Here is a 27,108-nt window from a genome sequence, read left to right as displayed (position 1 = left end):
TCCCGTGCTCTTGGGACAAAGGAACGACAACACAGTAGTGCAAACAATCACAAGGGCATTTATTGCACCTTTCATAGATCAATGCCTGCTAGCCGAGTTGCTATCCCCAAAACATGCCGATGGGCGCGCGACAAATCTAGAAGTCCGACTCACCGCGGCCGCATAGCGAGCGAATATGTTCGCCCCATGCTGGATCCCAACGCCTGGTCGTTCGCGTGTACGGTCACGCGAATGGTGGCGCGTTCGAAGGCGACCACGCGAGGCAGTCTCGCAGAAGCATGGGTCGGCGCACGCGCGGCACGGCACGTCCGTCCCGTTTGCTGTCCCGCCGCCAAAGAGGAAGCGCCTTCCGCTCCCGCACCCAAGTAACCCCGCCGGTAGCAGCGCAACACTCGCGCCATCTCTCGCGCTGCGCTTCAACCACTCCGACCGCCGCGGGCGCCGGGCCACGCGAGCCGTGCGGGAAAACCAACATATCAGGGGACGCGTGAGGGTCGCGCATCCCCACAACGTCCATAAGCCCAATGTTACCCACAATGACGTGAAATTATTTATTTTTTTTACGCCGTACACGTGCTGGTCAGAATTTTCACGCTTCCAGAAAAATGCACGTGCATCCCTTGCGATCGGCGTTCTGTGTTGCGGGGATGCGCGACTCTCACGCGTCCCCTGATATGTTGTTTTCTCGCATAGCTCCCGTCTCCTGCAATCCGGCTTCGTCGCGTGGCTTGATGCCTGCGGCAGTTGGTGTGGTTGAAGCGCAGTACGAGAGATGGCACGAGTGTTTCGCTGCTAACACCACCTAACGGCGGGGTTACTTGGGCGCGGAAAGGAGGAGGCTCTTCCTCTTGGGTGCGGGGTCGGAAAGCAATGCAGACGTTCCGTGCGTGCGTCGATCCATGCTTCTGCGAGGCCGTCTCGCGAGGCCTCGTTCGAACGCGCCACCATTCGCGTGACCATACACGCGAACGACCAGGCGTTGGTGTCCAGCATGGGGCGAACATATTCGCTTGTTATCCAGTTGTGGTGAGTCGGACTTCTGTGATTTGTCGCGCGCCCATCAGCATGTTTGTGGATAGCAATTTGGCTAGCAGGCATTAGTCTATGAAAGGTGCAATAAATGCCCTTGTGATTGTCTGCCCTACTGTGTGTTGTTCCTTTGTCCCAAGAGCACGGGTGAGAACACCAGAGTGTCAGTCTTGTCAAGATTACCCGCGCCGATTAGAAATCTTTAAGCTCCATAGAGCTTGACATACTTATTTTTATGGGCAAGGCCAATAGAGAGCCTCTACAAGCTAATAAAATGATAAACGGCATTTTAAAGCCAAAAAAATTACGATAATAACCGACCTTTTACAGCACAGCGAAAGCTTGCGATGAGTGTCTTTGACCCCATAAACCTCTTTCAGCGCCTGGCGACAGCTGTAGAAACTTGAGAGGTGCGGCGACGCGCTTGCGGCGCTCATTTGGCCACCTTTCCTGTTTTACTACCGTGGTGGGGACGCTTGACATTCATGCATCTCCTGATATTGTTTTCCCTGCGTGGCTCTGATCTCCTGTAATCTGGCTTTGTGCCAGTAGCAGTCGGTGTGATTGCAGCATATTACGAGATATGGCGCGAGAGTTGTGTTGCTGCTAACGCGACCTAACGGCACAACAGGGAGTAGGCTCTTCCACTTGGGCTTGGGGTCGGCGAGCGGCGCGGACCTACCATGTGTGTGCTGATCGATGCTTCATGGGACCGTCCCGGGAAAGGTTTTGGGGTATGACACCGACATGGATGAACACGATCATTCTAACATGCCACCGTTTGCATGACCGTACACGCGAATGATTAGGCATTGGTGTCCAGCATGGGGACAAACATATTTGCTTGGTATCCGGTTGCGGTGAGTCGGACTTCCTCGATTTGTCTTGTGTCCATATTCAGTGAGCAAGCATTAGTGTGTGAAACGTGCAATAAATGCCCTTGTGATTGTTTGCACTACTGTGTTGCTGTTCCTTTGTTCCAAGAGCATGTTGGAGACCACACATCTAGCTGCCCAACATGGACCTTTTGGGGCATCGGATGATAGTTTTCACAGTTTTGCTCGGTACAACCTTTGTTTGAACTTAAGCGCAGGCCTAGCATGGATTTTGATCACTAGTGTCGGCGGCACGCTTTCTTGAGCGAGGCAACGGTTGCTGTAGCGTTTGAACTTTTCAACATGCTAAGCCTTTTTGCAAGTGTTTTTGAAGAACATTCGTTGGTATGAGAGCCACATGGTCTGCATCCTGGGAGAGTGAGGCTTAGCGCCTGCAGAGCATTGGCAAGCCTGAAGCGAGGGAGTATGGAAGCCTTGTGGGTGGTCCAAGTTTCTTATATCAGTAGCTTCTTCCATTTTGACTCTGGAAGTCGCAGCTCTGGGGGCCGGATGGCCGCGCGCCATAGGGTGCCACTACAAGCTGCCTAGTATTGCGGTTTGGTACTGAGAGCTCCGACACCGTCTGGGATGGTGGGCACTGTCAAGTTAATTGCTGTGTACACTGAGCAGGGTATGGCCGCCTCACAGAGCTGAAGTCTCCTCACGGCTGTCTATTTTGCGCCCATTTTGGGTGTTGTTTTTAGATGCCGGTTGTTGTCAGGTTAGTGACTACTTAGGCCTAAGGCTTTACAAAGTTGTTTGTTGCATGTGAAGGGACACAACCTGGTGGAATGTGGCTTTGCGGTGTCGCACTTTGCTTTCCACACTCTAGTTAGCCTTGCACAAATTGAAATTACTCGTTTGACTCAAGTAACTGAGCTCTGTTCACGTGAACTTAGCATCTGAGTAGCCTCCTGATCTTTTGCTAGCTGAATTAAACATTGTACCGCATGGGCAATGCACATGCAGAATTCCTTTCCCTTGCACTACTTTAGTGCTTGTTCAAAGCGTTGAGTATGCATCGTGAGTGAAGTCATTCTTGGTTTGCTGTCACCTGCACATCGTCTGCGCTGCTGCGCCGGACTGTGAACGAGCCACCCCAGGCAATGTAGATGCCTGTGTCTGGTTCGCGCAGTGACTTCAGCGGCCGTCTGTGTCTGGCTCGCAACCCTCGGCAGAGCTGGCAGTCACCAACGGCTACTGCAGCTCTTGCCAGCAGGGCACGTTGGCACGAGCGACACTTGCTCGTGCCAACTAGTGCATCACCGTTTCCATGATCCTGGCCTGGAGTCATGCCATACAGTCTGCAGAGCTGCTGCTGTGACCGACGGGCGCCAGCGATGTATCCCAGAGACATTGTCGGTGTGTTGGTTATGAACAGGAGTGCGTGAACATTTTCTCAGTGTGGCTACTGCCGCATGTAACCCTTGTTCATGAAGAATGCATTCAGGTTAAACCATCTAGCATGTTTTCACCAGAGTGTGTAGCAATTTAAGGTTGGGGGATGTGGGGACGCTCGACTTTCACGTGTCCCCTGATATTGTTTTCTCTGCATGACTCCTGTCTCCTACGACTTGGCTGTGCCGTGTGGCTTTGCGCTGGTGGTGGTCAGTGTGGTTGCAGCATATTACAAGAGATGGTGCGAGTGTTCCACTGCTAACGCACCTAACAAAGGGATTACTCGGGTGCAAAAGGGAGTAGGCTCTTTCTCTTGGGCTTGAGGTTGGTGAGCAGCATGGACCTTTCATGCGTGGGCTAATCCATGCTTCGCAGGGCTGTCCTGGGAAAGGCTTAGGAGTAGGACATCAGAATGGACGAACATGATTGTTCGAACGTGCCACCGTTCATGTGACCATACACACGAACAATCAGGCATTGGTGTCTAGCATGGGGGCAAACATATTCGCTCAGTATCCGATCGCGGTGAGCCTGACTTCCTCGATTTGTCGCTAGCCCATAGTTGGCTAGCAGGCATTAGTATATAAAAGGTGCAATAAATGCCCTTGTGATTGTCTGCACTACTGCGTTGTTCCTATGTCCTAAGAGCACATTGAAGACCTCACAATATACACGACAGCAAAGACGAGACGGCAGACGAGCAATAACTTCCAGCGGAAAGCTTTATTTTTGGCGACCGGTGTTTATAGCCGTCACTCATCACATTGCACATGTGCAATTCACACCCTTAGACAGGTGAACTCCTTATCTGACAAGTACACAGGTGGTGTGCGGACGTACCCTGAGCCAAGTCGCGAAATCTTTTCAACTTCAAGTATTTCGCGGGTTCACTATGCCATACCAACAAGCCCAAACAGCCACATTACTCTCTTTTTTTTTCTTCAAACAACTTGTCTCAAGACTAGCTTTGAATTTATTTGGTGGGTGCGGAAGTGTCATGACCCGGTTGTGTGTATGTGCTCGGACTGAGGATAAAAAAGAGAGATGGGGGGGGTGGGGTCATGTGAACTTGCTGTGATTCTCCAGATTTGAGAATCAACAGTGATTGAGTCATGTGGTGCATGGTCCTTTCGTCTGCTGTGCAGGCTGGGAACGCATCCTGCAACAATCACTTTCAGTGATACTATCTCCTTCACGTGACATAGTGCTCAGCCAGCCAATCGGCGCACACCTGACGGCCGAGGAGATAGTATCGCTGAAAGTGATCGTCGCAGAATATGTCCTCTGCTGGCCTTACAACAACCCACCTGCCATAAAGTTAGAATAGCCCTATTGTATTTTGGAGAAAAACTGGAAACCAAAGCATTCTCTGCAATAAGAAAGATTGCCCCAAATCACAGGTCCACTATTTAAAACTTCATTGGTATGCAGTACAACAGAACATCAGTAATTCATTAGTTTCAGAGGGGGAAGAAAGCACTTGAATCTGAACAACATAAATTCTATTGTAGCGTTCCTAACTAGAACGGCAGCAGAAATAACATAATCTCAGTGTGACAGGTGTCCGTCATAATCTGAAACCACGCAGTGGAGTTTTTCCAACCAAATGGTAGGCGGTTGTACTCAAGTCAAATGGGGTTATGAATGCGGTGTACTTCTTCATTTCTTCACTTAGTGGAATCTGCCAAAAGCCCTTGCAGAGGTCTATTTGTGAAACACAATGGCAACCACCAGTTTCGTCAATGATGTCGTCAATTCATGGCATTGGATAAGGTATCAATTCAGTTTGACGATTGAGAGCCCGGTAGTCTATGCAGAGGCGGAATGTCCCGTCTACTTATGGTGCAATAGTAATAGGAGAAGCAAATGGGGATACAGAAGGCCGGATGATACCTGCATCCAACATTTATTGCAACTCCTTTTTCAGCCACACCTTTTTATCTCTGGACATATTATAGGAGGTTCTACGAACCACTGTTTTATCTGTGAGCTTGAAAGGACCGACATGTGATTTCATTGCTGAAGGGTAGCTACCCATGCATGTAAGCTCTGGGTACTTACTCCCGAATGCAAAGATCTAACTTGGATTGTGCTTGGGCTTGACTTGACGAAGTCGGCCCGAAGCAAGAAGCAGACTTCAAAACGCCCAAGTTGGCTTTCGCGTTTCATAGACGCTCAAGCTGACTTGCTTTGTCAAGTCAAGATTGTGCTTCTATGCAAAAGTAGATTGCTCGTCTGTGTTCGAGGTTAATAATAAATCTAATAAATCTATGCGTGAGGCATATTGTACAGCAAAAAAGTATGTATCTTTCCAAATTTCTACGAGGCATAAATGCTGAAGTATAGTTTGGGTAAATCTATTCCATCTGGCGACGTTCGCTGCTGAGATGCACAGTGTTGCTTGCGTAAAGCACCCGTTACCGGCAGGTTTAGGTGGTCATCAAGTTTCGGTGTTTTGGCGTGCTTTTTGATTTGAAGGTTTCACCATTTTTTCAAGTCGGTGCTCCACATTTAGGCGACAGTGTATTTGAGTGCAAATTAATTTTATAGTCACATTTATTTTGGTTTTAGCTTCTTTTTAACTTAGAGATCTTGTTGCGCGTTTGTATAACTGGCCGTTGATAAGCAAACGAAATGGTTGGTTCGTATGGTGGTCTTTCAACGGCTTTTGTTCTCGATTGGCGCAAGGCGTTCATGCTCCGTCTGGGCCAGCAACCGGATGCAAGAGGCCGAGACGAGGCATACGGTCGGTTTCTGAGGGAGCTCGCGCGTCCCTTTTCGCCTATAGATATTGCAGCAGGAAGACGACGGCCCTTGTTCTGGTTGGGCTACGTGACCCTTTGAAAAAAAGGCCAACCTATTTGAACGCGCTAGGCCAGAGTCAAAAAAGAAAAAAACTGCAACATGTGTTGCGAACGAGGAGGACCGAGCGCCGTGTGGACCCATATGGGTGACAACACCCGATAAAGAACAAAATAAATAAATAAATAAATAAAAACATAAAATGACATGTGCAAACGATTTGTCTACTTCGCGTGGAATCTTTGTCGAGAACAACGAGGAGAGGGAGAGTGTGGCACAGTCGTAGACATCGCAAATTGGCAACATGTGCCGTCTGCTAGGAAAGTGTCGTCTTTAGGAAAACAAGTTGTGGGGCTTGCGCGACGGCTGCGCGCCGCATTTGATGCGAAATTTCTCTCCTGTCAACAGGCTTTGACGCTGAAATGTCGCACTCACGTATGCTCTCCTCCCAAGAGAATGGACTGCAATGCAAGATGGCAGCCCGTTTTACAGAAGACGAAAAGAGCCTGCTGACGGTACTCGTGAACGACTACAAGCATATTGTGGAATGCAAGAAAACTGATGTCGCTTCGTTGACCAAGAAGAATGAGACATGAAAAGAAATAGCAAAACAATATAACGCCAACCACGGGATTACGTGGCGCGATCACTTGCAACTGAAAAAATGCTGGAACAACCTGAAGCAAAAGCGGAAAGAGGAAGCTGCAAAAAAAGAAGCTAGAGTGCCACAAAACTGGTAAGCATGACTGACTCATTTGGGCTACTTTTTATTATGCTCGTGCGCATGTTTTGTATTTGGTGGACGAGTGCGTGACAGTTCGGCATGCTGAGCATAAATATGGTAGTGAGCGCTAATAACTAGTGATGGCATGTGTAGTCATTAGAGATGAGCAAATACGCTCATAATCAATCTTACGGCGACTGCGGGAAGCGCACCAGCATCGGGCGCAGGTGCTTCGCGATGAGCAGAGTCATCTTTCCAACTGCGCGGCACACTGTTGACTGAGGAATGCGGACCTGACCCTCGGCGACTGTTTAACCCTTTGAAGGTTTTTGCCGTACATGTACGGCGGTGGTTTTCTGTCCCGCAAGGTCTTTGCCATACGGGTATGGTTCCGACCCTCCGTTTGAAATTTCGCGCCATAATGACGATGCGTGCTCACCGGGAGGTGCTGCCACCTCTTAGCACTTACAAGATGCGTTTGAAATTGGTGCTACCTTCTTGGGGAGATAAACAGAACTGATTGCTAGCTTCAGCGCGTCGGTCAGACTGCGGCAACGCCCCTTTAGCAGTTTCGGTTTCGCCTCGTGATTGCAACGGAAGCGCGCGAAACGTCATTTTTTTCTTTGTCGGCACTCTCTTGCAGGGCGGTGGAAGTTGATTTCTATCTTGATTGGTGCTGCTCTTACCTTGTTTATCAGCGCCGTTCGCGGGGTATTCTCGCTCTCAGTGGCAGCGCGGTTTCGGTTCCGCCGCGTGATCGCAACGGAGGCGCGCGAAACGTGATTTTTCTCTTTGTCGGCACGCTATCACAGGGGCAGCAGAAGTTGATTTCTATCATGATTGGCACTGCTCTTAGCTTGTTTATCACCGCCGCTCACGAGGTATTCTCGCTCTCTGCGGCAACGCGCTTACGCTAGAGGGTGCCTCAGACCTCTGCCCAAGACAGCCGCACACAGAGATGTCATGTGTGTGTCAACATAACTCCTCGCTCCGAGAGAACAGACACGCATTTTAGGTGTGCAGACTGCGATAAGGCGCTGTGCGTAGACCCGTGTTTCAAGGAGTACCACGCTCGGAAATACTACTGAACATTTTGCAGTTCTGAGTGATGCCGACACCAAAATACTGTTTCTAATTATTTTTTACTATTTATTCCTCACTTTATACATTTTGTACATTCAAGATCTGCAATAAAGTAATTTGACCACCTGGGAAAGTTTTTTTCAAAATAATTCGACCCTCAGAGGGTTAAAACATTCTAGCGCCGTAAAACTTCAGAGCCATTAGCAACTGCAGCATGGGAGGCACACAGGTTGTCCTCTGTTGTCCCCGCTTACCCGGATAGGCAACATAGCGAGGAGCTGTCGCATGGCGTTCTTTGTGAATCTTTAGCGACCGAAGAATTGTTCGTCGTCGTACAACTCCATCGGGTTCCCTCGGTCACGTAGGGCGGGTCGCAGAATTTTGGGCAAGGGATGCGCCTCTGAAAATGCTGTATCCATGGCGTGGCAAGCAAACCTGAAAGCAGCTAACCTCCGTGCAACATTCGTTTGGGAGGCTGCCATGTTGGAATAATGCACGAAGTCAGTTTCAAGCTAGCCCAGGAGCAGATTTGAAACTTGAGCTCTGTAGAAAGTTCAGAAGGTCATAAAACGTTCTTGGACCATTGAGCTGGACATGACTACGGATCTCGATACACAACCCTTGCGTTATCAAAGCTACAACAGCAGAAGACGACAGCTTCGGTTCCGCAGAATACAATAGGCGACGCTTCTCAAGACAGTACTCAAGCAGAGAGCCACCTGTATAACTGAACCGTAGTGGCGCATCCCATCTGTCTACTGCGTTGCCTTTGAAAGCCGCTAAAAAGTTACTTTTCCACAGTTCCCAACATGTTGTTCCATGATCCATGAGTTGCACATTATACCATTTTTTGGCTATACCGCCCAAATAGCGGCGCATATTCAAAATCTTTGTGTCGTCGGAGCACCACCTATACTTGTCAGAGGCATACTCGAAAAACCACAGCCAGTAGTGTGCACTTTGCGAGTATTTTTCAAAAACATCCGGTTCAACAATGCCTCATGTTGATTGCCCTCGATTAAGCGCTTGGACAAAAGTTCTCATTATTTCGATCTGTTGCATAATGTGCCTTTGCAGTTCAATAACAGTCAAGTCTAGGCTCACCTTCTTGGCAGGCATTTCCTCTTTGAGGGTGCCACGTCGTATGGGTTTCAGAACGAGTTCGCTCAGTGTCTGCAGTTGTAGATCACTGTCACCGATCCTGTTTGCACGAGGGCTTGGCGGCTGATTGCAGCTTGTTGCAGCACCACGTTGATCAGCGCGGTAGAACTAACTTCAAGAGGAAGGTCCGTCGCTGGCTCACCGTGCACTTGGTATCGGGTGAACACAACAGACTCTGATGACACCTGGTCGATGAAAAACGTCACCCGCATGGCTGGTCTTCGAAAACTGTCGGCTGCGCCAAAATGTAGCGTTCCTAACTAGAACAGCAGCAGAAATAACAATCTCAGTGAGACGGGTGTCGTCCGCCATTTTATTCCAACTTCTTCATTCTCACTTCTCCCCTAGCCCATTTCTTCATCTTCTTTCATGTGTCCAGCACAGACTGCTTCATCTATTGATAAAAAAAAATTTTTTTCACACCTGCACATACTAGAACTGAGCTTTAATCGGTGCTGGCATATAATTTGGTCTTCCCTTTAATAAAACAGGACCTTACTGTATGTTTTGATGGATATGTATCTTAGTTACTAATAACTTGCTGCATTCTTGTTATGTGATGTTAGGTGACCCCCGACTATCTCCAGTACCATATTTTCTTGGCGAAAATTTGCGAAATTGCTAAGCACAAAGTCGTGGGATTGAATCCCGGCGGTGGCAGCCGCATTTTGATGGGCATTGTATGTAAGAACACCCGTGTTCCATGCGTTGGGGGCACTTGTTAAAGAACCCCAGGTGGTCAAAATTAATCCGTAGTCCCCTACGACGGCGTGCCTCATAATCAAATCGTGGTTTTGGCATGTAAAATCCCAGAATTCATTCATTCATTCAAAGTTGAGAAAAGTGGGCATGTACCCTGTTGAATGGCATACTGTGAAGTGCAAGAGGAACCCTCTGTCATTAAAACTGGCATCACAATCCCTGTGTTGCTGCACAAAGGCCGCAAGCAACAATTTGAGATTCTAGTTAATCCACTCTATCGAATTGCAATGTGGGTTATACAGGGTTGTCTTGCGGTGCTTAGTACCTCAGGCCACACATGCGGCACCTAGCCTTCTGTCATAGGGAGCAGGCGAGTTGCCGACATTTTTCAGTATATTAAGCAGCCTCAGAAACCTATAATGAACCAATGCAGTAGGAAGGAAGGTGTCGATAGAGGTTGAATGCTGTTAGCTCTAGAGCAGAAAGAAGGGGGAAACATTGTTATTGCCTGGGTTGTGGTGTTGTAGGCAGGTGTGACAAAGGCAAGAATGAAGCCCCAGTTTGTCTGGTTAGAGGTAACGTGCATTGAAATCATGTTGGCAAATGTGTGATTAAAGCACTCTGTCAGGTGATTAGTTTGCAGGTGACATATGATGGTACAGTAGTGAACAGAACTGCATTCGACAAAAAATGCTTGAAGTTATTTAGTGGTAAGGTCTACATCAAGCAAACCGGCCGATGCATTAATGATTGGCTTAGGGAACACCACAACAATGTTAACAACACTATTCAAGGTTATCTAGGTGTGCACTGTTGTGTTGCAACTGTTGGTGCAAACCGGTCTTTGACAAATGCAAGATTGTATCTAGGAGCAAATCAAGCCTTACTGAAGAAATTGTGAAGGCTACTGCAAGTTCACATGCAGGAAATAACTGTGTCGGTTGTTCTTCGATAGCCTTGTTTGAAGAAGAGCTTACCTACCTTGATTCAAATGCCAGCATGCGATAACGGTATGAGCAGGTTCTGTGTGCATGTGTGATCTTGTTGCCAAGGGTCCACTTTAAAGCTAGCTGTGCAGTGGCAAAATAAACTTTCTGCTGAAAGTCAGCGTTGTGTCCGTGTACTTTGTGTGCTATCTTTGTCTCCGTTGGTTCCCATGCTGTAACTTTCTACCTTGTTCTTGGAGTAAGACATGGCCTCAGCACTGAGGAGTTTATGGACATAGGACGATGTGGCTGAAAAGGAAGGACACGATGTCATGAGCCATGGGAGGCTGGTTATTCTCACATACTACATATTGAAATAATACTAGCCCTGTGTTTTCCCACCACAGTGGGTCGTAAGGCTCTATACCAATGTGACGTAAGGATATTGAGAAGCACGATAGTGGCTCCATTAGTGTGAAGGTACAGCAAGGACTAGGCTTATGGCATCAGAGTAAGAGCGGAAATGTACATGTGTTGTGCCACACTGCATGCCTATCATTGAGGCAATGGGCGTTGCCTCCTCCTCCCTGGTTCTTGTGAAGTGGTTGCCCTTGTGAGTGACAACCTGCAATGTTCCACGAAACTGCTGACCCGTTCCCGTGGGTTGAAATGAGGAATAGGGTGGCATGCCGCATCAAGAATGCTGCCATGATGAAAGGGGAATGCAACGCTGGTGGCATAACCTCCTGTCTCACCTCGTTCCTGCCGACGATGGATTGCTAAAGGGATTTAAGGTAGAACTGGGCCATTGTGAGAAGTTAGTCTCCACCAGCCACTGTGTCGGTATGCTATTATGCTATATGCCTGTATGCTATTTTCTGTTATATCTGTACCTAATGTATCAACCTTTTCATCTCCTCTTTGTCAGCTCCAAGAGTCTGTCTCTCGTCCTTAACCCTGAGTTGCAATAACATGCCACACTATTAAGAAGCCTGGTGTACGTCCTGAACAGCCCGACATGTGCACACTGAGAATCGGCATGGAAAGCAGTTTGTACGAGTGCATCAGTGCAGAGGTGTCTGGTAGTTGTTTGGAAAAATATTCTTGGTTTATAGTGCGAAGGGATACAGACGAAGACTAAAGGAAGACAGAATGAGTGCTCATCCTGTCTGCTTCTAGTCTTCATCTGTGTCCCTTCATGCTATAAACCAAGAATATGCTACCGTACTAACTCACCAACTGTCCATCCTTTTGCATTATTTAAGTTGTCTGGGAGGTGTCTGGGAACCACCAGTACAGCATAGATTGCTTATAGCGTAAGTTGCCGGTGTCATGAATATTTGCACCAAAAATGACACCAAACTATAACCAAAACAACAATCTTCAAAGGCTGCACATGTGCAACACATGTAGACAAAGCAGCCATGCATACCCAAGAATCGAAGCATGTGACCGGGATGTTTGTGTCCATTTAAATTTACAAACTTTGAAAGGTTAATGTCTGGGGACTCATTGTCCAAGGAACCATTGTCTGAGCACCTGCGATCTTTGCGTGAAACAGAGAAAGTAAAAAAAAAAATGTAATGGAAAAAAATTGCTTGATTATTCGAAATTCCCTGCGGCAGTGCCACTACTCTACAGAACTAACATAGAAAGACTACCGAAATTTTGGACTCTATTCAGTGTCTTGTTTTATTTCTTGAACTTATTGGCATGTGCGCAGTGTCGAAAACATGGCAACTGCTTATCAAGTTGCCGCCATTTGAGTGTTGCCTGTGCCAACGGTGCCCTCACTTTCGTTATCAAGGTGGTTCTTTCACTTTCAAAGTACTGTACAGCCTTTCATATTGTGTTTGAGTGGGGAAACGTTTTCACACGGACACAGGAAGGGACACACAGAAGCGCTAACTTCCAGCAGAATGTTTATTGCATGCTGGATCACTATTTATTTGTGCTGTGCTACAACTCGGCATAAGCAAGCAGAGATGCATTGAAATATGACAATTCTTTCCTTGTTAACGATAGTGAAGGCATGCTACCACAGTCTTGGCCTAGCTTCTCAATAGTTGCAGTTTCAGTTATCACCCCCGTTATTTCTTCTTTGTGCTTGTGCACAGTGAAACATTCTTGCAAAAGAGGCAAGCAACCACACAAGCTGCAGTGGGCTGCTAACCAGGCATCACCACCTTTCTTTACATTAACCAGCCTATCGTTTAGACATCACCCGGTTTGCCTGACATAGTGTCTACCACACGATAGCAGTATGTGGTTTACAATGCCTTCTTTGTAGGGCACGAACTGTGTTCTATGGTTCTTGTTCCAGCCTACCCTTTTTATCAGCAACTGGCTTGTTGCTTTTGCAGTTTTCTCAGCTTGTCCGGGGCCGTGAAAACCACGCTAACAGTTGCCCAAGCACCCACCTTTTTTATGTCGTGGGATATTTTCTGCAGGTATGGCACAGTGGCAAACTTTCTTCGGCCTTCACAGACAGCTGTTTTGCAATCCTGACAACTGGAAGGTCATTTCCTGAGTAGTGCTTCTGCATCCGATACCAGAATGTGGTCAGGATATCCTGCTTGCATGAGGCGAGTCTTTTGGCTGTTAAGGCTGGCACTGCAAGATGGGAACAGGATTTTTTGCGAACATTATCAAAGCAGTGTTTGACAATACTCCTGTTAACCAATTTCGAGTTTGAGGAGCTAAATGGCAACAATGGTTTCTTCCCCATATGTTCATAAGACCAGTACATGTGGTTTGCATGAAAATGAAAACATATATCAAGGAACCTCATAGACCAATCATCACCTGGAACTTTGTATGTGAGTTCGAAGAGCTGCAAACAATCTCCAACCAACATTAGTAAGTTAGAGGCTTCAGATTCGACGGAATTTTTCTCATACTTAAGCAAAAACAAGTAGTCATCCATGTATTTAAAACATTTAAAAACTTTTTGTGCCCTTAAGATGCATCAAAAGTACTTTGTCACAACCTGATACAAAAGAATTGCCAAGGATAGACGGGACACGAGATGCAATGCAAACGTCTTGGTTTTGAATAAAGGGTTTCCTATCCTATTCAATGTACGTCGAGTCATAGTTACAAGTTCCAACTGATGCCTTGACGAAATACCAAATGCACCTTTAAAATTGGTCTAACCAAACTGTTAAGGCATTCATTATGCATTCAAGCAATGTGTCACATATTAATTAGTAGTAGAAGTCCTTTATATCTATAGAGAGGGCACAAAGGCCTTCGGTGGACTAGGAGGCACAACGTTCAAGACTTCTTTGAGACATTTTCACTAGAAAAGGGTCATCTACCTCCAAGATACAGGCAAGAACAAGGCGAGGGGACCTTGCCACGTGTATGTTTCAAACACTATGACCCTTAGGGTAATTTGTGGCTTATGCGTTTTTGCACTAAAGAGGACGTGAAAGAAATCCTTCTTGCATTTCCCCATTTTTGGCACCACATTGTCTAGGTTTAGTTTCTTGCATTAGTCTTTTGCCCTTTTCTTGATTTTTGACGTGCGCGCATTGACTCGGCAATCAGGAAGAGCAGAAACTCTTTCATTGGCTTTAGACAGAAAGAGGCCATGCAACATTACAGCATATCCTCCCTCCTTATCTGTGGGGAGTACACATAACAAATGTTCCTTAAAAAAAAACTCAATGCGTTTGACAGGAATATTCAATAATCATTGCTTACATTGGGTCAGGATATTGACTTCTTTCGGGATGCAGCGCGATTCCTCTGAATCAACCGCAGGACTGGAGATGCGACACACATGGGACAGCAGTTCAGGGGCACATTGGTTAGGCTCTACTGCAAACTTTGTTTCTAGGGAAAGCATGTTGCGAACGTTGCAGGGAATGTCCAAAGGCTGCAGCATATGGAATGCACATGTGGGCATCGATTGCCTCTGAGGAGCCTGCATGCGCAGCCAAGGTAGTGGATGATTCCAAGTAGACTCACTAACTTGGTCTGTGACGCGAAGAAAATTATGGAGTCAATGTTTTACCTCTTTCATCCAAGTTGCCAAAAAGCAGGGACGCCAGCAAATGGTGATATACTCAGGCTTGTCTGTAGCATTCTGACTTCAGAACCTTGCTAATTCTTTTGTCATGTCTAGTTGAAGACTAATAATGACACTGATAACTGAAACTATTGAGAAGCTAGGCCAAGATTATGTTAGCATGCCTTCACTATCTTTACGAAGGAAAGAATTGTCGCATCTCGATGCATCTCTGCAGGTACTGGAGTTGTTGCATGGCATATATATATATATAGTCATCCGGCTTCCAGTGAGCATTCTGTTGAAACTTAGTGCATGTGTGTGTCCTTTCCTGTGTATGTGTGAAATGGTTTCCGCGCTAAAACACTATATCAAAAATGTGACACCAAGGCCAGAAGTCGATCGTTGCTGTACAGCCACTGCGGCGCATTTCGTTGACTTGGCACCAAACCACAACTTTGTTTACCGACTCCAGCCGAGGCGCGCTGGTTAGGCTTAGCCGGTAGGGGTGTCGGCTGGCACGCCATTGCAGGAAGCTCACCTTTGATAAATTCGTACCCGTAGACGATTGATTACATAGAGATTGGGCACGGAATCACATACATATAAGCTTAACTGACTGCAGTGAGTGTGAAACAGCATTTGGTTCCACAGACGATCAGCTGCGACTGCTACTGGGAACACCTACAAAGTTTCTATGTGCGCATACTGGTAAAAACAGTGGAGGCTCGCATGTGTACGTAAAGCCTAAAAGCTCCAAACTAAATTTGCAGAACACCGCTTAAGCTGAAGTCAAGGTCGCACACGCGATATCTGCACTTCACAACGATGTGCGTCGCAACAGGCACGCACAGGCTAAAGCGGCATTCAGGGCAAAGTGAGCGCTGCTGATATGGCCAAGCGAAGGCTTCTCTGTAGCCTAGCCAACCACCGCTTGCCTGCATCCGGCTACCACCGATTTTTGTATTTTTTTGTTCCTCGTTCATTTGCTCTGCGTCTCCTCTTCGTCCTCATTGCTATTGTTGCCCTGTCCTCCCAATCGCTGGTGCACCTCATTGAGAGAGAGAGAGAAAACTTTATTTTCATGTTGGGTAGGTGTGGTGAAAAGATACTCAAGCCTCATTGAGAAGAGCTCTCACTACCATGCTTGTCTACGGAATTTTCCCATGAAAGCCGCATTGTAAATAGTACTTCACTTTGTGCAGCTGCACTATAAGCGGTATGCTTTATATGAAGTTCTATGGGAGGGTAAGTGGAAGTCAGAAAAGGCGGTGTTGTAGCCAGTTCTGCACTATAAACTGTTACATTATAAGTGGTCTAAGCTGTAATTACTTGCCGTCATCGGATGGGTAGTTGTGGTGAGGGAAAATTCCATTGTGAATAATCAAGGTAATAGCTGGTCAGCACAGCACTCAAGAAGGCAGGCACGTTAGCAAATCGGGCAGGTTAAGTAGCAAAGCTTAGAGCCACGGTTTCGGTTCCAAAGTCATCTCAGTGGAAGTGAATGGTGGAGACAGGGAGCCATACAGCAGGCATTGTTGGTGAAGGAGAGAGAACGAGCATTGCTGAGCTTCTCGCTGTACCAGTAGACAGAATGCTGTAAGCCCAATGCATGGGAATCATTAATAACAGCAAAGGGGTCGCCGTACAGGTATGGCCAAATATTGTTTGGCCCACGTAATTACTTAACATTCTTTCCCAAAGTTTAGGCTCATAAATGCCAGTTTTTATGTTTTTTGCTCAGGTACACAAAATCTGATTAATCTATTAAATTGTTCCAATCAAATGGGATAAAAATTTTAATCAATACCAAGCCCTAGTTAAGACACCATCATTATACCTAGGTGGCTTGCCTTATGGATCCTTAGCCTAGTGTCTTCAACAAGCTGCTTTTGGACCAGCTACATAGTATATTGTCCAAAGAGGGGTAGATGCCTTTTGTGTAAGTATCTCCATCACTTGCTTTGTTTTTTGTTGTCAGCTATGTGGTAGCAATTTGCACATTTCACAAACAAACCAGCCACGAAGCCACTAAGGGAAACGGCAAATGATGTAGACACTCTTGGGAATGCTTATGTTGCACCATAAAATACAAATTGTATTGTTTTTCCTTCTTCCCATTTATTCAACTTGCATATTTTGACACGTGGCTGAAAGGGTGTACTTGGTTTCACTTTCCCTGCAGGGTCCTGAGCAAGTTCTCCAAGGGCCCAGAAAAGCTCGAGGTTAGTGGAGGAGACTGCTTCCATAGGTGTGCCAAATGAGAGGCTGCTTTTTCTCATGACTGCCACGCAAGATCGGTATTCATCCAGGCCTTCTGCAAGTCCATGTACAGTGGCAGAGATTACTCTGCCGTAACCGTCTGACTTGTGGTGAACATGTTACTGCTCAAGCACATGCACCTTGTTAGCTGAGTGATACAGGAGCACTAATGTTTAGCCGCTACAGTGTTCTGCTGCTGAGAATGACCAGTGGTGGAATGCAGAGATGGACAGGGGATCAGAGTGAAACTTAAAACTGCAGCTCCAAGACGTTAAGCTCGATTAGTTTACTATGGTGTAGCCAAACAGCTTTTCTTTTTCTGCTTTGAGTTGCACGTTATAGGCCTATACTTAGCAGAAACTACCGTAAAATTGTGAGCAAGCACGCCCTCCCCCTAGAGTCAAAGAAAATTGACAGTCACTTTAGCGTGCTCTAAAGAGGGTGAAGGTAAAAGCCTGCGCGTTCTTCAGATATTCATTAAATTGTTTGACATTCTCATTCGAATCCGTTACTTCCTATTACATGGGTGGGACTCCCACCAAAGGTCGAGGGTTCGACTCCCACCAAAGGTTGTGGGTTCGAGTGGTAACTGTGCCTCAACGTTGCCTTAGTTAACACCATAGCTTGTGGGTTCGACTCCTGCCGAAGGTTGTGGTTTCAAGTGCCTTAATTAACTGTGCCTTGATTAACTTTGCCGTAATTAACACCAAAGGTCATGAATTCGACTCCCAATTTTGGTGCCATTAAATTTTGGTGCGATAAACACAGGCCGGTCAAATTTTCAACCCGTGAGTTATCTAAAGGTTTCGCCTTAATAGTTGAAGAATTGTTGGGGGAGGGCCCTTTCTCATTCGCAGACAAAAATTCAAGTTGGTGGTGGAACAGTCATGACCAAACAGTTTTTATTTGACTCAAAAGCTCTATTTAAGATGCATTTACTGTGTTTATTCATGTCATCGCCCTCAAAAATATCAGATGACTCCTCTGAGATCAACCCAAGAATTAGATTCACGCATTTGGCCTGAAGGAGCCCGAAATCTTCTGGTTGTACAGAACAAACATCAGTTCACAATTATCTAGGTTCACCAGCGCCACTCCATAAGTGCAACTTTTTCTTTCGCTGTCACATTGCATACACAACAGTAACACTAAAGCACCGCACACCAAATCCACATTGATAACGGACACCTCTCACAACAGAAGCATCTGACAAAAATGGCGACTGACAGTCTATGCGAAAAGACACTTGGCTATGGTGGTGCCATTGACAGGCCTCAGTAGAAATGTAGCTAAACAATAAATTTCTCATCCTCACTAAATACACCATTTTCTGTAAGTTGGTCAAACGGCAACATTTAAAAAAAGAGACTGAAGCTGGCGAAGATGCATGTAATGGTAAACACTATAGAGAAAGGAGGGGAGCGCTTGCTCAATAGTTGGTGCCAGTTTCAAATCACTTGAAAAATGGGGGGTGGTTGCATGGGTGGGGCGCTTGTTCGAAATTTAACGGTATGCTCAGTGCAGAAAGATGTAGTTCTCAGTCTTGAGCATGAAAACTTGCCCTGTTCCAAGACTGCTGGTGGAAGTGACTGGCTAATTTTTTGCTTTCTTTGTCACCTTGGCAGCCCTTGCCAGCAGTAAAACGGCCATCAAAGCAAGCTCAGCCAGACAGGCTGCCCCTGACTGAGGAAGACTGGCAGTACGTCATGCGTGCAGGGAGAAGGAAGCACTTCACCTGGGAGAGTGTTAGATGGTGAGCGCACTCTGATCTTTATGCCAGAAACTTGTTTCTGCTGCTCTGCCTGTCTGCTGGGATTGGCTCACAGGAGAAAAGGAAAAGGTGGCACAGTCTGGTCGTACCCAGAATAGCATCCACAGTGCTCTGTGGACCACTACTCCTCTGAACCGCAGCCGTAATGCAAAATTTATTTATTTTATTTATTTTCACATACTGCAGCCCAATTTGGGCTATCCCAGGAGTGGGTTTGTACATTGCACATAACAAAATATTCTTCTGCACAAATCTACTTCAACACCTTAAGGAACATGATTTCAACATAAAAGATACAATCAGTATAATAAACAATCCAGTTAATTTATACAAAAATTCCTCTAAAGGCAGTGACCTAGTTTCACCTGGGAGTAAGTTCCATTTTTCAATTGTATGAGGAAAGAAGCTATACTTAAGTAGGTTAATATGTGGTTGAAATGGTGCAAGGTTAAGTTTGTGGCTGTTACTTGTAGGTTTCAATTTATCAGGAGACAGATAGTTGTTCTTTAATGAGTAGCGTGGGGTGTTAATTAGATTATGTAACAATTTAAGGCATTCACGATCACGCCGCTCAGACAGGAGTTGTAAACCTAGTGCAAAAAGCTGAGACAAGGGTGAGAAGTCCCGGTCATAACGGCAGTATATGAAACAGATTGCTTTTTTTAAAAATTGATTCGAGGGTATTAATGTCAGATACTTTATAAGGGTTCCAGATGGGGCAACCATATTTGAGAATGGGTCAGATGAGTGATTTATATGATAGTAATTTTGTTTCGCTTGGAGCTTTTCGCAATGTACGATATAGATAGCCTATTTTCTTTAGTGCTTTATTGCATGTGTATTCAATATGCCTTGACCATGACATGTTAGGTGTGAAGATGAGGCCAAGGTACTTGTATTCAGACACCTGTTCAAGGGAAGAGCCATTAAACGAATAGTTAAATAGAGAAACTGAAGTGCGCTTACTTAAAGATAAAGTGACTGTTTTTGTAAAGTTTATATTCATTTGCCATTTGTCGCACCACCTACAAGATTATGCAAAAGAATCATTAAGTGAAAGGTGGTCGGCATTCGTGTTAATTTCGTTATACAACACACAGTTGCCTGCATAAAGGCGGATTTTTGCGGACACATAATTTGGCAAATTATTGATATACAATAAGAACAAAAGTGGCTGCAGCACTGAACCCTGGTGAACTCCGGATGTCATATTTACTACAGACAAGTTTGAGGAATTAAACTAAACATACTGGGAACGGTTATGTAAAAAGCTAGCGATCCAGTCAGCTAAGGAAGAGTTATTAAGTATAGCTCGAAGCTTATGGAGAAGCTTTAAGTGTGTAATGGTGTTGAATGCTTTGGAAAAATCTATAAAAATGGCATATATTTTATTTACAGTGTCGGGAGCTCGTGAAATGTCATGCGAGAATTCTACGAGCTGTGTTATTCTACTAAACCCCCGACGAAAACTATATTAAAGTGGAAAGTTGGGCGAGTTGGTATACATTCATAATGGGAACAGCACGAACAAGACGACTACGGAGTGCACAGGACAGCACTCGTCCTGTGTCCTTTGTGTTTGTGTTCCTGAGTGTTTGTCGTGCACTTTAAAGTGAATCTTTCTTTGCGACCCCTTCCAGTCTTTCCTGACCGTGGCTGCTGCTGTCTTGCTGAATATATTCTCGGATATATACATATATACAAAGGTTATATGAAGGTACCCATGAAATGGCTCATATTTACATGTGTACTTATTTATCCTTTTCTCGTGGACTGCATTTCATCTGCTAACAACTTAAAGTTATTGCTTAGCGTAAGACGTGCCTGCATGATTTGTAACTTACTCGAGTGTTATCGTTGATTCTATCTGTTGTGTATATTCTCACCACACCTTTCATAATCAGATTGAGTGTGTGTGACACAATTTTAGTAGTACTTTGTGGAAGGCATGCAGGCACCAACGTGCCTCCCTGGAACTTTCGACGAGTCATCAATAAAAGCCAACATGCTTGACCTGCAGATCAGATTTCGCTGATCACCGACTGTGCTTGCCGCTATCATTGTGCTTTGAGTGTCCCTTGCTTTTGTTGGCACAAGTTCGTCTGTTAAAGAGTTAGTTTTGTGAATCACAGCTATTGCTACTGTGTTGTTCTCCGTCACTACAGGCACCACCTAGTGGAGGTGCTTTTGCGTTCATGTGCTGGATGCTCCCGTCGAACCCGCACTACAATGTTATAATATATGAACATTGTATCTGTTCTGTGTAACAAAAAAGTAGCTTCCTATGTAAAACCTACTCTATATTGTCAGGGCTCAGGCATCTCTAATACAGACCGGTTGGTAATGTTATGGCGAATTATATTTAACGCTTTGTTTGATTTACTCAATTTTTTTATTTACTTAACCACTCAATATTTCGCACTGGGTTCTTGGCCACTCCTCCAGAATAGGCATGTCCTACTATATATGATTCATACATAAAACATGAAGATATAATGTCTGCTCACAGAAATATCTAAAGCACACCTATCTGGTAATAGAATGGTTGAATAGAAGGACGTTGCTTTCACATGGGGCCCTGCTCAAACCAAAGCCTTCTCCGCCCTCGTGCGCTTTCTCATGGCTCCTCCATTGCTGGCTCATTATGATCCATCTGCCGCCACTGAACTTCACATAGATGCCAGTGGCCATGGAATTGGCCCTGTACTTGTTCAATGGCAGCGTAAAGCAGAGCATGTTATTTATTATTCAGTTACATGTATCCAATTACCTCACAGGCTCCCGAAGGAGTATTGTGTGAGGGGAGGATACAGGAAATTAGCAAAAAGAAAGGAGTGCTAAGAAATTATACATTTTTAGTGAGTAAACATGAAAGAACAAATATCTAACAATATAAATAACGCTATAAATGAAACAAAACGACTGTGTGAAGTAGCAAAAAAAAGGTGTACCAAGAAATTATACAAATGGTAACTGGTGAAGATGAAAGAACAAGTCCCTAACAATGTAACGCAATACAAAACAAACATTAAAACAAAACGAACAAAAGAACTATACAACTTCGCTAGAAGTATTTACTTAGGTGCGCAGTGTGGTTTAGTTGTGATGAATTATGGAAATAATATGCATAAGCTTGCTTTGAAGGATACAGGGTCAAGAAGGTCAACTATGTCGTTTGGTAGGTTATTCCAATGCTGAATGGCAAGTGGTAGCGCGGAAGAATTGAAAGCATTGGTTCGGCCAAAGATACGCTGGAAACTCAGATGATTATGCAGACGCTGAGATGTACGAGATGGACGAGTGAGTGGCAGGGAGGACGGGCGTGTGCTATGGACTATTTTGTTAAACAGACAAAGCAATGCTACGATTCTTCGTGATTCAAAAGATGAGAGGGATGAAGATGACTTAATGCTAGTCATGCTAGAGTCGCGGTGATAATCCCTGACAATGAAGCGGGCGGCGCGGTTTTGGACCGACTCGAGAGTCACGATTAGGTAAGCTTCATGAGGTGACCAGATAGGGGCTGCGAATTCCAGCCGTGGCCTTACGAATGTCTGATAGGCGATTTGTCTGGTGAGGGCAGGAGCATCGCGCAGGTTACGTTTAAAATAACCGAGCATATGTGAGGCTTTAGCAGTTATTTTTTCGATGTGTGCAGATCATGACAGGTTAGGTGTAAGAAAAATGGCGAGGTACTTGTATGAGTTGGTGCGTGTGACGGGGTTCTTATCCAGTGAGTGAATAAATACAAAATCAGACATCCATCAGACATCCATATATTTTGTCCTTATTCATTACTTCTCTCCACCTTGCGGGTTTCCGCAGAACTACTACGTTATCCAGTGAGTAATCGAAAGCGGAAAATGTCTTTCTGCGGGTGAATGTTATTAGTTTGCATTTATCAGTGTTTAGGGTCATTTGCCAAGATGAGCACCAGTTAGTGATACGGTCAAGATCTTGTTGGAGAGTGACGTGATTGGAAGGTGAGCAGATTTGACGATAGATCACACAATCGTCTGCGAACAAGCGAATGGATGACGTTATTTCGGATGGCAGATCGTTAATATAGATCAGAAAAAGTAATGGTCCAAGTACGCTTCCTTGTGGTACACCAGATGTTACATCGCTGATACTGGAAATAAAGTTATCGACGACGGTGAATTGCTTAAGGAATGACAAGAAATTTCTTATCCAAGATACTGTTAGGGAATCGATGTTTAAGCATGAAAGTTTAGCTATGAGATGGCACTGAGCAACGCTATCGAAAGCCTTAGCGAAGTTTATGAAAATGGAATCTGTCTGTGGGCCTGATCCATGTTTAAGAAAATATCCCTAGTCATTTCGAATAGATGTGTTTCACTAGATAGCCCTTTTCTGAAACCACGCTGTTGTTTAAAGAATTTGTTAGTTTCCAAGTGATTCGCTACATTTGAAAAGATTATTTGTTCTAGTAACTTACTGGGAACGCTTGTTAGTGATATTGGGTGGTAATTGTTAACAGCGCTTTTATCGGCAGACTTAAAGAAAAGGATAACTTTACCGACCTTCCAGTCATACGGAATTTCCCCTTTGGAGAGGGACTGTTGAAACAAGCAGGAAAGGACTGTGCTAGAGGGTACTACTGTATATTTTAAGATTCTTGAGTTTATACCGTCCATGCTGGAAGAAGTTGACATCTTGAGGTTGTTGATCAGCTCAGCAGCACCAGTGGTTGTTATATTGATGGGGGCCATGTATAAATAATCGAGTTCGGTGGGTGTTGGTATTTTCGAATGGTCTTCCTTTGTAAATACGGCCCTGAAGCAATTGTTAAAGATAGATGCTATTGTGAAAGTTCTCGTGCAATCGGCAAGCCAGAACTGTCAAGTATTTGTGAAATGTCGGAGTCTTTAACTGGAGAGATCGTTTTCCAAAATTTTTTGTTTTGTTTTTGTTTTGTTTTTTGTACACGCCGTGTACAATGTAGGGAGGCGGGTCGCGAGAGCTAGGGCTTTGTTGCGAGAGGCAAAGGATCAGGAGGAGGAGTCTGTTTGTTGGCGCCGTATGGATTAATGGGAAAGATGCTTATTCGGTGGTGGTAGATGGCAAAGGGAGCGTTAGAAATGCCGCTCCCATTTATACCAAAGATCCGGGGGTCGCCGAGCAGGTTAGCTATTGCTCTAGCACTAATTGATTCAAGAAGAGTTTTGGTGTTTAGTGACTCGCGATCTGCGATTAAAGCCTTCTCGAGAGGACTTGTTGCGGAACCGGCTAACAGACTGTTGCAGGGTAGGGATATCACTTCGCATACAGTTACTTGGTTCCCGGCGCACATGGGGACAGTGGAGGGAGCCCCGCATAACCTCAAAGAGGTGGCGCACAGGGAGGCACGAGGATTAGTGTGCCGTGTACTCACTGAAGGGGCTGGATTTTCCGCTTCTGAGTTCAGGGACCAACTGTTAACCTACAACGAGATCACCAAGCACTATTACTTAGGGCTCAGGGCATTGCCCCTGCCAAATTCTAAATTACATAGGCCACAGGTGGTTACATTAAGGCTTCTGCAGACACGAACGTACCCTAACCCGGCCATCATGAATAAAATTCATCCGGAGTGCGGGGTTTCAGTCTATTGTAGTAAGTGTGGGGGTTCGTTCAATTTAGAACACATGCTTTGGCGCTGCTCGGCATTGGCCAGTGATGGTTCTCGAGGTGAACAGTGGTGGCAGCGGATGCTGCACAGTGAAGTGCTGCCGGACCAACTGAGGGTTGTCCAGAGGGCCCGTGTGATGGCAGAGAGGCTTGGCCTCTCTGTCCCAACGTGGGAGCGGCCTGCATCAGTCCCAGACTGATTCCTCAGGACCTAAATAAAGTTCTTCATACCATACGAGACCGCTGGCTTTTCACCCTTTTACCTTCTGTTCGGCTGCGACCCTTCTTTGCCCTTTGACACACTGCTTCCTTCCTCGACGAGCACTCCCACTGAATATGCTCAAGACGTCTTCGGCCTGGCTCACACAGCATGCCAGATTGCCGGCTCGCAGATTATCAGGCCATGCAGAAGGTTCGGTACAACAGCCGACATCTGGACGTTCGACTTCCTGCTGGTTTCGTTGTCCTCCTATGGACATCATGTCGCCGCATCGACTTGTCTGAAAAGCTCCTGCTGCGCTACGCAGGACCCTACATGATAGTGCATCAGCTTGGCAATGGGAACTACAAGATCGCTCCGCTGGACTCACATGTCCCTACAGACATTGTGCATGTGTCCTGGCTGAAGTTTTACTTTGCTGAGAGTTCACCTCCCTTATAGTTAGCGCCTAAACGGCGCCTTTACATACGGGGGTTATGTTACGGCTCAGCCAAGAGTGGCGCCAGTCAAAGACGATTTGACGTGTGTAGGTGGAATCGGTCTCGATAGCCATCTTGTTTATGCATTGTTGTTTCTCTTGTAAATATTGCAAATACATTGTTATATGTGACTTTTGCAACGTAACGGTATATCACAAATCCTTTGATTTACTTTAGTTTTTGATTGAGCCATTTGGTATGTGCCATTGGGGCCATGGCCATTTTTAGCCAATGCCCCTGAATGGGTATGTCCCTCTGTGACAGAAGAGGTACAGAATCCTAAATGGGGCTTTACAAGTGTCATACTTTAATATTGTACATATTCTTGAAGCAGCATGAGGATTTGCTTTTGCCGATAATGGACGGCTGCAGTTTGCATGAGCCATCAATATGTGCAGCGAGCAAAACTCAGATACGCACTCTGCTAATTTTGTCTCCATAGCATGTACTTCTCTTTTAGAGTTATTGTCTTCTTTCACAGTGTATGACAGCACACAGCAGAATAAGATCTTGCCACCCGCATGGTTGCTGCATATTTCTGTTGTCCTAAGGGAGTGTCGCGGTGCAGTGAAGTGGACTTACGAACCGGTGCCCAGGGACACGGCGAACGTTCAACGTAACATTTTTTTTTCACGCTTAAGATAAAAATCGCTCCATTAAACTTTCACAAATATATTTTTTTTACTCTTCCAAATGAGTGCATGCGTGAATTTTTACTTAAACCGCATCACCAATGTGCTTGTGCCTGAACATAGGGCATTTCACACATTTCCCAATGTTTCCGCCCCTTCCACTTCGAAACTGCTTAGTCAGCGACTTCAATACTTTTTTGACACGCTTACTGCCAACTATCCAACCACGTGATGTAGTCTTATAGTATCTGTAAGTTTTGTAGGAATTAAATAAATAATCAAAATGGGCGCAGAATTGCCGTATTGCTTCATCACAACGCACTTTGTGAGACATAGTAGTGGCCGCCAATGGGAGATAATGAGAAAGCGCCATTCCTTTTATAGCAAATAGCAGATATTCAAGGCGTTCCATGTAATATTGTATTCTTGAGAATATTTTTTGACAACCTAGGTTTCGCCCACTACGGCAACATTCACATCACTGTAAGAGAGAAAAAAATTTTATTTCAAAAATACTTTACGAGGACAAATAGGGCACTAAAATGATTGTCCACAATTTTTTAGAATTGATTTGGAGAGGGCCGAGCGCAATGTTTGGGACTTTGGTGTGGAATGACCCTATATTGAGGTTCAAACTGTGGAACCAGCTCCTAAGGACTTTTTATGTCCTATTTACTGTTCATAAACAATAGTCAAGCACCAATAACAAAAGAGTAATAAAGTACATTGTATTTGAAGATATAAAAAAACATTTTGGCAAATTTTTGTCATTTTGGCTTGGGAACAATGCAAATATGCCTAGATTAGTGCTCGTCTGTCACATTTCCGCAGTGTGTTGCTTATCTTTATATTGTCACCTCAGCTGAAAAGGGCCCTTGTGGATCACTCTTCTGGTATTCGCTGTGCCGTCAAATGCCGAACTTGAGAAAGAGATCGAATCCCTGAAGTTGTCACTTCTAGAGCTAGCAGGCGAGCTTCGAACAGCCCTTGTTCTCCGTGACAAAAAAGCATTATCTCAGAAAAAGGAAATTCTGGAAATACAAAGCAGTCTTACATTTTTGAGCAGTGAGTATGACAGCATTAAGGCTGAACAAAATGCTATACTTGCCGAGAGCAACATTCTGAAGAAAGAAAATGAGGAATTGAAAAAATTTACTGCCGTCCTCGCAAAAGAAATCGCACGACTAGAACAATATTAGCGCATGAGCAATGTTGAGGTATATGGTGTACCGAATGCTACAGATGAAAACCTTGTGCAACTAGTAGTTGACATTGGCACGAAAGTTGAATACCCTATTGCCCCTTCAGACATTCATACCGTTCAGAGTGCCCACTGCTAATAACCCGAAAGCAGATAACATAGTTGTTTGGTTTATCTCAGGAGAAAAAAGGAACAAT

At 45.3% G+C, this 27,108-nt stretch overlaps 1 protein-coding gene across 5 annotated transcripts in view; it reads left to right on the top strand.

Moving 5' to 3' along the window:
• Positions 1 to 27,108, top strand: part of Grip163 (gamma-tubulin complex component 6) — a 478,650-nt gene that overhangs the window by 115,877 nt on the left and 335,665 nt on the right. For all 5 annotated transcript variants that reach the window (XM_055068412.2, XM_072284402.1, XM_050174613.3 and 2 more), the window contains exons 7-8: positions 16,901 to 16,940; positions 18,603 to 18,730. In XM_055068412.2, coding sequence (XP_054924387.1) covers positions 16,901 to 16,940; positions 18,603 to 18,730 — 168 coding nt within the window. The remainder of the gene's footprint in view (positions 1 to 16,900; positions 16,941 to 18,602; positions 18,731 to 27,108) is intronic.

The sequence above is a fragment of the Dermacentor andersoni genome, chromosome 9, assembly GCF_023375885.2.
Source record: "Dermacentor andersoni chromosome 9, qqDerAnde1_hic_scaffold, whole genome shotgun sequence".
In the NCBI taxonomy this organism is placed as follows: Eukaryota; Metazoa; Arthropoda; class Arachnida; order Ixodida; family Ixodidae; genus Dermacentor; species Dermacentor andersoni.
This window is presented reverse-complemented; position numbering and strand designations above follow the sequence as displayed.